Source organism: Globicephala melas, chromosome 4 (assembly GCF_963455315.2).
Source record: "Globicephala melas chromosome 4, mGloMel1.2, whole genome shotgun sequence".
Lineage (NCBI taxonomy): Eukaryota > Metazoa > Chordata > Mammalia > Artiodactyla > Delphinidae > Globicephala > Globicephala melas.
In genome coordinates, this window is record NC_083317.1 from 108206719 (window position 1) to 108221483 (window position 14765).

At 40.3% G+C, this 14765-nt stretch overlaps 1 protein-coding gene across 1 annotated transcript in view; it reads right to left on the reverse strand.

Moving 5' to 3' along the window:
- Positions 1-231: 231 nt before the first annotated feature.
- Positions 232-14765, reverse strand: part of LOC115844898 (vomeronasal type-2 receptor 1-like) — a 32067-nt gene continuing 17533 nt past the window's right edge. Inside the window, 4 exon segments of the mRNA XM_030842396.2 lie at positions 232-977; positions 980-1268; positions 1270-1310; positions 3156-3279. Of these exon segments, the coding sequence (XP_030698256.2) occupies positions 232-977; positions 980-1268; positions 1270-1310; positions 3156-3279 (1200 nt within the window).

Genomic DNA, 14765 nt, shown 5'->3' on the forward strand with positions numbered 1-14765 from the left:
GGGATAGGGAGGGTGGGAGAGAGACGCAAGAGGTAGGAGATATGAGGATACATGTATATGTATAGCTGATTCACTTTGTTATACAGCAGAAACTAGCACACCATTGTAAAGCAATTATACTCCAATAAAGATGTTAAAAAAAATAGTAACAGTTATTCGAATTCTTGATAAATGGTATGAGACTTCATATGCCATGCTTTGACTAAACTACCAGAACCCAAATCCTCAGAATTACCCCAGAACATCAGGCAGCTGCTGTGGGAACCACCTGAAAGGGAATGTTGAACCATACCACCACTGCAGCTCTGAGGGACACATGCAACCCATGACTCTACTCATCCGAACAGCTGACACCATGGTATTGTTCTCACTGCTCACAGAGGCTGAAGTCAGTTGGATGTTCTTATCTACAGTGGGAACTCTTCCACCAACAATTTCATCCGTGTTCCTCTTTGGCCTCAGCAAAATAATGAAGCACTTGGCAGCAAATATACAACCCAATAAACCATAGCTGGATGCCAAGATTGCAAATATTTCCATGGCCACTTTAAACTTGCCTTTGGTGCTCAAATAAGCAGGGACAAAAGAGATGCAGACAATAAAAAAGACCAGCATCCCAAAGGTGACGCATTTTCCTTCATAGTAATTATCCAGCAACTGGCGAGCCGCAAGGGTTGTAAGAAAGCACAGCAAGGCCAAGAAGACATCCATCCCAAATACAGAGCACAAAAATTCTACAGAACTTTCATAACATTCCAGAATAATCTTTATATTTTGAGATTCCATGTTCTTGTACACCCTTGGGGGTTCTAATACTAAGTAGGCTGTACATATGCCAATTTTGACTAGAACAGAGATTAGCACAATGATTTTCCAATAAAGAGAGTGAATGGATATAAGTCTGGTTTTGGATTTGGAAATTCTGTAGGCTAAAAACAGTGAAATAGTCTTTCCAAGAATGCAAGACAGGCAAAGTAAAAGCCCAGTGCCAGAGTGACCTGACGGGCCATACAGGACCAGATGTATGGCTTGCCAATGAAGAACATGGAAGACAGCAACGTGATGACAAGAGAAACCTGAATGAGAAAGCTCAGCTCCCGGTCATTGGCAGTCACGAACGGAGTGTGTCTGTATATCACATACACAACTGTGACTGCCGAAACCACAAACACCCCAAAGATGGAGAGAATGACAAGAGTGAATCCCAGGACCTCATCATAAGCAAGGAATTCCACCTCTTTCAGCACACACTCGCTCTTTTGTGCATTTGGACCAATAGTCTTCACCACATTGTTCACACTCCCTTTGACCTAATGAACAAAGAACAGAGGACTGACTGCAAAGAAATCCACTTGTCCTCTTCAGCTGCGAATAGCCCAGAGGAGCCAAAAGCCTAATGCAAGACTCACTGAAATTTTCTATAGAGAATATATAATATCTAAAAAAAAAAAAAGCAGTGATAAAATGGTCTTTAGAGTGTGCAGCTAACATTACAGATTGAGAATTGATTTCAATTTTGGAAATTCAGTCTCCCGTCTTGGTTTCAGCTCTTCCTGCATGGGCCTTTTTCAGTAAGATGCCTTTTCTTTTTCTTCCAATTATCTAATTGAGAAGGGAGGTGTGTACCCTCATAAGCCCAAGAACAATCCACAAATATATGGGAACATTAAAGCTACTAAGGTGAAACAATTAAGAGTACTGTGACAGGGATATGGTTGATAAAATACAAGGGTTTTCAATCTTTCATTCAGCTTCTCCTCCACCTACTGAAGAGAATTTTGTCTTTGCCCACTCAGCTTTCCTCTCCTCACCCTCCAGATGCAGATTTGAGAGAAGAGGTAAAGAAAGGTTGCGAATTAGAAGAAAGGAAACAAAAACAACAACCACATTGACTAAGGTTGAAAAAACTTTTGGGGCATTTAGCTGGGCAGAGGCTCTAAAGGAGAATATTGCAACGTAAGAAAAAATCTGAGATGAATTTGTGGTAGATTATGAAATGGATCTCTTCACTGTCCTATGAGAGATGCAGGTAAAGACTGGAATTCCCTTTCAATCACGTCCAACTGCTGGATTGGACTCCTCTTGTTGTTTCTGTGCAGAGACTGGGCCACATGGGGTCCAAAGAGTTGTTCAGATTACCTTGTGCTTGTTTTCCATTTGTGGAAAATTTTACATTTTTAAAATCCTCTTTTAACTAAATTGCTATAGAGGGCCTTTTGGCAAGAGACATACAATTTGTTATCTTGAACAGAAAGTAGAGACAAAAATAAACCTGCTGCAACATGCTCCATAGGGCTAAGCATACCAAGCCCAAGTAAAATTCTGGTCAAGAACAGCAATTCAACAGGTTGTAGTGAAAAATTCATAGAGCAGTAGATATAGAATTCACTTGTCCTACAGACTTTGAGTAATTATGGTCTTTGCCTTTAGGGGTGTACTTCTAAATCTTATATTTCTAAATTAGAGATAATTCTGTAAAACATAGAACTGTAATTCACTTATTTACTACTCATTCACATTTTTCCATAACTAATATTTAATCTATTTCAGAAATTGAAATAATTCTAAACACTTTTTTTTGCAAACCCATGTATTCATATTTTACATATCATTTAAAAAAATTTTTCCCCTCTTAAATTCATGGATGTTGGTCTTTTTCCCAAATGTAGCAGCTTTGGAACTAACACTGCCCTGGTCCAGGAAGATCCCACATGCCATGGAGCAACTAATCCTGTGCGCCACAACTACTGAGCCTGCGCTCTAGAGCCCGCGAGGCACAACTACTGAGCCCACATGCCACAACTACTGAAGACCGCGCACCTAGAGCCCATACTCCGCAACAAGAGAAGCCACCACAATGAGAAGCCTGCGCACCACAATGAAGAGTAGCCCCGCTTGCTGCAACTAGAGAAAGACCACGCATAGCAATGAAGACCCAAAAATAAATAAATAAATAAAAACAAATAAATTTATATTAAAAAAAAGTAATGTTATAATTTTTTGCACTGCACAGAACATCCAATAGTTTGATGGATTATAATTTTTGTCATAAGTTGTTCACATCTATTTATAAAGAAGGCTCCCAAGGCCCTCTCTGCCCGAACATGTTTAATATCCTTCCATTTTAATACCAGTGAAAAAATGACCATCTCTACCTGGTTCCTGTGACGCATGCCCATCAACACACAGGATACAGTCAAAGCAACATATTGGTTCCCCATGACGAATTCCCTTGCGGGTCCCAGGCTAACACAGGTCAGTACACACTGAATGGGGAAGCTAGCAAAGATAAATACAATGCATGTAACAAAGCCCTTTGTCTCTACCTTGCCAGGCTAAGAAAGTTTCCACCTGGATTTCTGTGGAAGTTTTGCAATATCTTGGGAAACCCAGGATAGCTGGGCAAGAATAACAGACAAAGAGAAAAATAACATGGAAAGCCTAGAGGAATTTTGCTAAAAGTCCTATAGTTGATTCTAGAAATGGGATTCTAGAAAAGTCCTGTGGTTGATTCTAGAAATTATCAAAGCTAATCCCAAACCTAACTCTTTCTAATCTTGAAGACTCAGACCAGGCTTCATGTCCACGGAGCTCTGAGGAGAGGATAATTTGTCAAGTCTGTTTCTGCTTGAGGGGGGATCCCAAGAATCATCTTGAGTGCCTGAGAAAGACTTCTTCTCAGCAAAGTCATCCCAACACAGTCTGAAGATATGTCATACAGAATCAGTAGAAAACAACAATGAAAGGTCTATTCCACGTGGAAAATTGTATGGCAAAAAGGAAAAGTGGACAAGGCACAGCACTGGAATATTTTCTCACAAAAAGAGTTTAGAAAACCCAGTGGTAACCATAGGTCTCCCTTTACATTCTACATGGTTGTGCACATTGAAACCCACCATAAATGCAATGTTTGTAAATCGGTTTATATCTAAATGTAAATGAGGAGCTTCCTATTTAAAAAGGAGAGAAGCTGTATTTCTCCATTAAGCAGAGATTCATTTTGGAAAGTGAAAAGATTTATTTTGGAAATCAGAATTTTCCTATGTTGAGTTTCCCAAGATAAATCTGAATTAGATAACAATGGAAAATATCAGAAATCTATGAGCTCAGTTATGGTATGTAAGATTACTTAAGTATGTACTGCTAAACACAATAGACAGGCTTCTTAAAAGGGTTGTGTGCGCGCGCATGCGTGCGTGCATGCGTGCGTGTGTGTGTGTATCACCACAGAATGACTATATTTCCTCTCTCCTGACCCAGTGTTCTGAAAAGGGCTCTCCATATACCTTTCTTTGAAAATCATCACAGTAAGCTGATGTCTTTTTGTTCTGTTTCTCAGTATCCCTTCCCTTCTCAACCCTCATGATCTAGCTTCCAGCTCACTCACCTCACTAAAATGTTTCTTGCCAAGTCTGACAGCTCTTCCTCTAGTACCGTTCTCCTTTCTCTCTCTTGGACATCTGGCACTCTTGATCAACTCCTCCTTGAGATGCAGGCTCCCTTGGCTTCCACTGGGTCCTTTTATTTCTTCTGTTGGTTCTACTTCCTCTACCTACCTCATCACTGTGGGTGTTGTTTGTTTGTTGTTTTTTTGGCTCTAGTCCTTGATTCTCTGCTTTTATCTCTCAATATAAAGCAGCTCATTCATTCTCTTGTCTTCAACCAGCACCTCTACCTAAGAACATCCAAAACTTGACTGTAGCACCAACTTTTCCCACCTGACCTCTAATTCCATATCCTAAACTCCCAACATGTCCCTACTCTGAGATTCCACCATCACCTCAAATTCAACATGTCCAAAACTACCCCCATTTACCCTATTCCCCCTCCCGAATTCCCTAGTTCTGTCACTGACACCACCAGTCTCACCCATCATCTCCAACCATATCTTCTATTACTTGCCTACACATACCTTCACTCAGGCCCATCTGCTTACCAACCTCCAGATTCAGTTTATTATCATGAGTTAAATCATGCCTCATACCATCTACTAATTGTTGGTGCAGGACACTTCCAAGGCCAGTCCATCAGCAAATCCAGTGGATTTTACTCTTGTCCCCTTCAGTCTATTTGCAACATGGCAGATAGAATAATTCTGTAAACTCTAAGTTGGATCATGACTCTCCTCTGTCAAAACTCTTCTGTGGCTCCCCATTTCACTCAGAGTAAAAGCCAAAGTCCTTCAACAGCCCACAAGGCTCTATGTGATCTGACCCTCTCTCACCCCTCTTACCTCCTCTCCCACTACCCTCTCTCTCTCACTCTTTCCAGCCACACTGAACTCTTTCCTGTTCTTCTAAAATGCCAAAAGTACCCTTACCTCAGGGTTTAAAAGTTGCTGTTTCCTCTGCTTGGAATTCTCTCCCCCTAGATGATGCATGGATTCACTGTCTTTTCAGTTTTCCTTCAAATGTCACCCCAGTGAGGCCTTCCCTGACCACACTATGTGAGATTACAACACTCCCGCCAGCACCCTCTATCTCAATTCCTGCTATTTTTCTCTCCCTAACATTATCATCCATTAAAATACTATATAACTTATTTATTTATCTTGTATATTGCCTGTCTCTTCCCACTGAAATGTTAGTCCCATTAGGCAGGGATTTGTTCTGTTTTGTACACGAACACATTCCCAGTTCCTAGAACAGTGTCTAGCACATATAATATTGTGTTCAATAAATATCTGTTCAATTAATTAATGATTAGATTTTAAGTGCTGCAAGGGCAGTGGTCTTTTTGCAGTGCTTAACACAGAGGTCGACTCATAGCACATGCTTAGTGAATTTGTACTGAATTACATTTGAACCAATTTCATTATACAAATATAACCTTGGGAATACCCTAGTGGTCCAGTGGTTAGGATTCCGAACGTTCACTGAGGATGGCACGGGTTCAATCCCTGGTCAGGGAACTAAAATCCCACAAGCCGCACAGCATGGCCGGGGGGAAAAAATAAAATAAAATTTATTTAAAAAAACAAAAATAACCCTAATTTTAATAAAGATGAGAAAAATAAAATTACTATTCTCTAATGAAACATTATTAAAATAGAAATCTACTAGTACATTTTACTATTTTTCTATCAATTTTTAGTAGAATGAGCATTCTATGAACTTTGCTTATACAAGCAATACCATCTTCTCTTGTTTCATGCAAAACATTATACTGAGCACCTGCTCTATGGCTAGCACCAGGAATACAAAAGGGAAGAGTCTCAGGCCCCATTCAGGGAGAGGTCTCTGGGCCACAGAAGGTGGTTTATATGCTAAGCCTAGGGCAGCTCTGTCTTTCTGCAATGATGGAAGTGTTATATATCTGTATTGTCCAGTATGGTAGCCCCTAGCCACATGTGGCGATTGAGTACTTGGAATGTAGTTAATGTGACTAAGGAAGCAAATTTTTAATTTTAGTTAATTTTAATTTTAAAAGCTACATGTGGCTAGGGACAACTGTATTGGAAAGAGCAGCTCTAAGCCAAAGAAATAAAATGCAGAAGAACTATGGCCCCTACAGTGGCAAACACTCAGTTTTGATTTTTATCCTGCCAAAATGTATTCAAGAGCTGCTTAAGGTCGGTTAAGAAAGGGAGGAACTAGCGTGTATGCCTGTATGTATGTGTGTATGTATCTATGAGTATACATGAGTCTGTATATGTTTATTGATACCCATGGAAAACCAAGGACTAAAAAAAGAGATAAAAAGATCCCCTTGCTATCTGGCACAGCCTAGGAGCTTGGAAATCTTAATTTTCTTGTATTCTTATGTCCTTTCCCAGTATGATTCAGAAGACTATTTGGGGATCTCAGATCCCAGCTCAAAAGGGCCACACAAGAAGAAGGAAGATACATGAATAAGAAACAAGATGAAGAAAGACATCCTCCCCCAAAAAATGTCTTGAAGAAGCAAAGAAAAACTGCTGGCTGTCCTGACACCCACTTATAGCTCTCTCTCACTCCTGCTGCTTCCTCCAGAAGATTCACATGGAAGATTAAATTGCCAATGTTCTTCCACCACCCTATCGGTTTACTGTAACACTACAGATAAACACTAAACTGGAATATCAAAAGCCCTACAGTTCTTCTCTCCTAGAACTGATATTTCATTAAGGGTAAAAAGTTCAGCAGTCTGGTAAGTGATGAGGTTTCCCCAGTGCTTCTCTAGGTGTTATCTTTACATTGTGTAACCAGGGCACCCTGTCTCTAGCTTCTCTTCTAAAATGTTCAGACCTGCAGTTCTGCAGAGCAAAGCCCACCTGTTGCTATAGGAAGTGGAGGAATTAAAATTGTAATAATAATGAATAATGAATAATAATTCAGTATTAATAACAGTAATAACGAAAATAACAGCTTTTTATCTGGAGTAAGTACTTTACAACCAAATCTTCAAACCTCATATCCACTGCTTTCCAGAACGATTTTGAAAACAATTTTTTTAAAGAATTTTGAAAGTTATGAAACTCACCCTTTTCTCCTATAATTTCTCAATAAAGGATTTTTTGAATGATATATTAAAACTTATTGACATGTCTATGCACCCATGTGTGTGTGTATATATATATATATATATGTATATATATGTATATATATGTATATATGTATATATATATATATATATATATACTGGAAGCTAATGTTCCTTACATCAAATTATATTATGAACTTGTAAATCCTACTTCGCATTCTTTGACCCTGGGAATAAATAAGACAAAAATAAGGAGGAAGAAATAAAGTTCCTCCAGAACTATGGTCAGAGAGGGAAGGGAAGGACTTCTGGGTTGTCCCAGGGTCATGGTAACTACTAAACTGTGAATCTTTCCACACAGTCTCTGAAAAACACCATACAGATTTAAAAGAAAAAAAGAGTAAATAAAACCACACATGACCACAACTTCAGCATCATAAAGAGCCTGAAAATATTATAAATTTCAAAGTAATTATAACTAGAGAAATAGCCAATAAATTCCAGCAAGGCCACCTCTATAGCTCCCTCCTCATCCCTAGGTGTATGGGAAATGATGGAACTCTGGGGAAACTGTGCAGAAAAGAGTAAGAGGGAGCAGACAAGCTAAGGTTATTGGAGAGTAGACACAACATTCTTAGAAAGAAAATGTCAGGCTATAGGGCAAGGTCTTGAAGGTGGGACTCAAAGCGATGGTTTCACCCCTGCAGTGAGACCAGAAAGTATACAGAGGGAGAAGTGATAGAAAGGGTAAAAAGTAAGAAAGGAAAATTAAGAACTCCATAGAAACAAGAGTGAACCATAAAATCAAAAGACAAGTTAAGCCTTCCCTTTCCACACAAAAGTCATCTCTTAAATAAATTGCTCTGCACTCTACTAACAAAAGAAGGCAGTCTTGAAATAGAGACTTGTGATCCACCTAAAACCCACATCCTTGTCCATAGAAACAACTAAAGATAGAATTGTGTCTCCATATAAGATTACTATAGGAAGAAAACAAAAAATGAAAATCGAAACATTCCAGCAGAAGAGGATGTGGAGAAAAGGGAACCCTCCTACACTGTTGGTGGGAATGTAAATTGATACAGCCACTGTGGAGAACAGTATGGAGGTTCCTTAAAAAACTAAAAATAGAACTACCATATGACCCAGCAATCCCAATCCTGGGCATATTCCCAGAGAAAACCATAATTCAAAAAGACACATGCACACCAATGTTCATTGCAGCTCTATTTGCAATAGCCAGCAAATGGAAGCAACCTAAAAGTCCATTGACAGATGAATAGATAAAGAAGATGTGGGGAAGATGGCGGAAGAGTAAGACACGGAGATCACCTTCCTCCCCACAGATACACCAGAAATACATCTACACGTGGAACAACTCCTACAGAACACCTACTGAATGCTGGCAGAAGACCTCAGACCCCCCAAAAGGCAAGAAACTCCCCACGTATCTGGGTAGGGCAAAAGAAAAAAGAATAAACAGAGACAAAAGGATAGGGACGGTACCTGCACCAGCGGGAGGGAGCTGTGAAGGAGGAGAGGTTTCCACACACTAGGAAGCCCCTTCGCGGGCGGAGACTCTGGGTGGTGGAGGGGGAAAGCTTCGGAGCCGCGGGCGAGAGCGCAGCAACAGGGGTGCGGAGGGCAAAGCGGAGAGATTCCCGCACAGAGGATCGGTGGTGACCAGCACCCACCAGCCCGAGAGGCTTGTCTGCTCACCCGCCGGGGCGGGCAGGGCTGGGAGCTGAGGCTTGGGCTTCGGTTGGAGCGCAGGGAGAGGACTGGGGTTGGCGGCGAGAACACAGCCTGCAGGGGGTAGTGCGCCACGGCTAGCCGGGAGGGAGTCCGGGGAAAAGTCTGGAGCTGCCGAAGAGGCAAGAGACTTTTTCTTCCCTCTTTGTTTCCTGGTGCAAGAGGAGAGGGGATTAAGAACGCTGCTTTAAGGAGCTCCAGAGACCGGCGCGAGCCGCGGCAAAAAGCGCGGACCCCAGAGACGGGCATGAGACCCTAAGGCTGCTGCTGCCGCCACCAAGAAGCCTGTGTGCGAGCACAGGTCACTATCCACACCCCTCTTCCGGGGAGCCTGTGCAGCCCGCCACTGCCAGGGTCCCGGGATCCAGGGACAACTCCCCCGGGAGAACACACAGTGCGCCTCAGGCTGGTGCAACGTCACGCCAGCCTCTGCCGCCCGCAGGCTCGCCCCGCACTCCATGCCCCTCCCTCCCCCCGGCCTGAGTGAGCCAGAGGCCCCGAATCACCTGCTCCTTTAACCCCATCCTGTCTGAGCGAAGAACAGACGCCCTCCGGCCACCTACACGCAGAGGAGGGACCAAATCCAAAGCTGAGTCCCTGGGAGCTGTGAGAACAAAGAAGAGAAAGGGAAATCTCTCCCAGCAGCCTCAGAAGCAGCAGATAAAAGCTCCACAATCAACTTGATGTACCCTGCATCTATGGAATACCTGAATAGACAACGAATCATCCCAAATTCAGGAGGTGGACTTTGAGAGCAAGATTTATGATTTCTTCCCCTTTTCTTCTTTTTGTGAGGGTGTATGTGTATGCTTCTGTGTGAGATTTTGTCGGTATAGCTTTGCTTCCACCATTTGTCCTAGGGTTCTATCCGTCCGTTTTTTTTGTTTGTTTGTTTGTTTTTGTTTTTTCTCTTAATAATAATTTTTTTATTTTAATAACTATTATATTTTATCTTTCTTTATTTTATTTTACTTTATATTCTTTCTTTCTTTTTTTCTTTCCTTCCCTCCTTCCTTCCTCCCTCCCTCCCTCCCACCTTTCTTTCTTTCTTTCTACTTCTACTAATTCTTTCTTTCTACTTTTTCTCCCTTTTATTCTGAGCCGTGTGGATGAAAGGCTCTTGGTGCTGCAGCCAGGAGTCACTGCTGTGCCTGTGCGGTGGGAGAGCCAACTTCAGAACACTGGTCCACAAGACACCTCCCAGCTCCACATAATATCAAATGGCGAAAATCTCCCAGAGATCTCCATCTCGACACCAGCACCCAGCTTCACTCAACGACCAACAAGCTACAGTGCTGGACATCCTATGCCAAACAACTGGCAAGACAGGAATACAACCCGACTCATTAGCAGAGAGACTGTCTGAAATCATAATAAGTCCACAGACACCCCAAAACACACCACCAGATGTGGACCTGCCCACCAGAAAGGCAAGATCCAGCCACATCCACCAGAACACAGGCACTAGTCCCCTCCACCAGGAAGCCTACACAACCCACTGAACCAACTTTAGCCACTGGGGACAGACACCAAAAACAACGGGAACTACAAACCCACAGCCTGCAAAAAGGAGACCCCAAACACAGTAAGATAAGCAAAATGAGAAGACAGAGAAACACACAGCAGATGAAGGAGCAAGATAAAAACCCACCAGACCTAACAAATGAAGAGGAAATAGGCAGTCTACCTGAAAAAGAATTCAGAATAATGACAGTAAACATGATCCAAAATCTTGGAAATAGAATAGACAAAATGCAAGAAACATTTAACAAGGACCTAGAAGAACTAAAGATGAAACAAACAATGAAAAACAACACAATAAATGTAATGAAAAATACTCTAGATGGGATCAATAGCAGAATAACTGAGGCAGAAGAACGGATAAGTGACCTGGAAGATAAAATAGTGGAAATAACTACTGCAGAGCAGAATAAAGAAAAAAGAATGAAAAGAACTGAGGAGAGTCTCAGAGACCTCTGGGACAACATTAAATGCACCAACATTCGAATTATAGGGGTTCCAGAAGAAGAAGAGAAAAAGAAAGGGACTGAGAAAATATTTCAAGAGATTATAGTTGAAAACATCCTTAATACGGGAAAGGAAATAGTTAATCAAGTCCAGAAAGCACAGAGAGTCCCATACAGGTTAAATCCAAGGAGAAATACACCAAGACATATATTAATCAAACTGTCAAAGGTTAAATACAAAGAAAACATATTAAAAGCAGCAAGGGAAAAACAACAAATAACACACAAGGGAATCCCCTTAAGGTTAACAGCTGATCTTTCAGCAGAAACTCTGCAAGCCAGAAGGGAGTGTCAGGACATATTTAAAGTGATGAAGGAGAAAAACCTACAACCAAGATTACTCTACCCAGCAAGGATCTCATTCAGATTTGATGGAGAAATGAAAACCTTTACAGACAAGCAAAAGCTGAGAGAGTTGAGCACCACCAAACCAGCTCTACAACAACTGCTAAAGGAACTTCTCTAGGCAAGAACCACAAGAGAATGAGAGGACCTACAATAACGAACCCAAAACAATTAAGAAAATGGGAATAGGAACATACATATCAATAATTACCTTAAATGTAAATGGACTAAATGCTCCCACAAAACACACAGATTGGCTGAATGGATACAAAAACAAGACCCATATATTTGCTGTCTACAAGAGACCCACTTCAGACCTAGAGACAAATACAGACTGAAAGTAAGGGGATAGAAAAAGATATTTCATGCAAATGGAAACCAAAAGAAAGCTGGAGTAGCAATTCTCATATCAGACAAAATAGACTTTAAAATAAAGACTATTAGAAGAGAAAAAAAAGAACACTACATAATGATCAAGGGATCGATCCAAGAAGAAGATATAACAATTGTAAATATTTATGCACCCAACATAGGAGTACCTCAATACATAAGGCAAATACTAACAGCCATAAAAGGGGAAATCAACAGTAACACATTCATAATAGGGGACTTTAACACCCCACTTTCACCAATGGACACATCATCCAAAATGAAAATAAATAAGGAAACACAAGCTTTAAATGATACATTAAACAAGATGGACTTAATTGATATTTATAGGACATTCCATCCAAAAACAACAGAATACACATTTTTCTCAAGTGCTCATGGAATATTCTTCAGGATAGATCATATCTTGGGTCACAAATCAAACCCTGGTAAATTTAAGAAAATTGAAACTGTATCAAGTATCTTTTCCGACCACAGCACTATGAGACTAGATATCAATTACAGGAAAAGAATTGTAAAAAATACAAACACGTGGAGGCTAAACAATACACTACTTAATAACGAAGTGATCACTAAAGAAATCAAAGAGGAAATCAAAAAATACCTAGAAACAAATGACAATGGAGACACGACGACCCAAAATCTATGGGATGCAGCAAAAGCAGTTCTAAGAGGAAGTTTATAGCAATACAATCCTACCTTAAGAAGCAGGAAACGTCTCGAATAAACAACCTAACCTTGCACCTAAATCAATTAGAGAAAGAAGAACCAAAAAACCCCAAAGTTAGCAGAAGGAAATAAATCATAAAAATCAGACCAGAAATAAATGAAAAAGAAATGAAGGAAATGATTGCAAAGATCAGTAAAACTAAAAGCTGGTTCTTTGAGAAGATAAACAAAATTGACAAACCATTAGCTAGACTCATCAAGAAAAAATGGGAGAAGACTCAAATCAATAGAATTAGAAATGAAAAAGGAGAAGTAACAACTGACACTGCAGAAATACAAAAGATCATGAGAGATTACTACAAGCAACACTATGCCAATAAAATGGACAACCTGGAAGAAATGGACAAATTCTTAGAAATGCACAACCTGCCAAGACTGAATCAGGAAGAAATAGAAAATATGAACAGACCAATCACAGCACTGAAATTGAAACTGTGATTAAAAATCTTCCAACAAACAAAAGCTCAGGACCAGACAGCTTCACAGGCGAATTCTATCAAACATTTAGAGAAGAGCTAACACCTATCCTTCTCAAACTCTTCCAAAATATAGCAGAGGGAGGAACACTCCCAAACTCTTTCTACGAGGCCACCATCACCCTGATACCAAAACCAGACAGGGATGTCACAAAGAAAGAAAACTACAGGCCAGTATCACTGATGAACATAGATGCAAAAATCCTCAACAAAATACTAGCAAACAGAATCCAACAGCACATTAAATGGATCATACACCATGATCAAGTGGGGTTTATTCCAGGAATGCAAGGATTCTTCAATATACGCAAATCAATCAACGTGATACACCATATTTACAAATTGAAGGAGAAAAACCATATGATCATCTCAATAGATGCAGAGAAAGCTTTCGACAAAATCAACACCCATTTATGATAAAAACCCTGCAGAAAGTAGGCATAGAGGGAAATTTCCTCAACATAATAAAGGCCATATATGACAAACCCACAGCCAACATCGTCCTCAATGGTGAAAAACTGAAACCATTTCCACTAAGATCAGGAACAAGACAAGGTTGCCCACTCTCACCACTCTTATTCAACGTAAGTTTGGAAATTTTAGCCACAGCAATCAGAGGAGAAAAGGAAATAAAAGCAATCCAAATCGGAAAAGAAGAAGTAAAGCTGTCACTGTTTGCAGATGACATGATACTATACATAGAGAATCCTAAAGATGCTACCAGAAAACTACTAGGGCTAATCAGTGAATTTGGTAAAGTAGCAGGATACAAAATTAATGCACAAAAATCTCTGGCATTCCTATACACTAATGATGAAAAATCTGAAAGTGAAATCAAGAAAACACTCCCATTTACCATTGCAACAAAAAGAATAAAATATCTAGGAATAAACCTACCTAAGGAGACAAAAGACCTGTATGCAGAAAATTATAAGACACTGATGGAAGAAATTAAAGATGATACAAATAGATGGAGAGATATACCATGTTCTTGGATTGGAAGAATCAACATTGTGAAAACGACTCTACTACTGAAAGCAATCTACAGATTCAATGCAATCCTTATCAAACTACCACTGCCATTTTTCACAGAACTAGAACAAAAAATTTCACAATTTGCATGGAAACACAAAAGACCCCGAATAGCCAAAGCAATCTTGAGAACGAAAAACAGAGCTGGAGGAATCAGGCTCCCTGACTTCAGACTATACTACAAAGCTACAGTAATCAAGACAGTGTAGTCCTGGCACAAAAACAGAAAGATACATCAATGCAACAGGATAGAAAGCCCAGAGATAACCCCACGCACATATGGACACCTTATCTTTGATAAAGGTGGCAGTAATGTACAATGGAGAAAGGACAGCCTCTTCAATAAGTGGTGCTGGGAAAACTGGACAGGTACATGTAAAAGTATGAGATTAGATCACTCCCTAACACCATACACAAAAATAAGCTCAAAATGGATTAAAGACCTAAATGTAAGGACAGAAACTATCAAACTCTTAGAGGAAAACATAGGCAGAACACTCTATGACATAAATCAAAGCAAGATCCTTTCTGACCCACCTCCTAGAGTAATGGA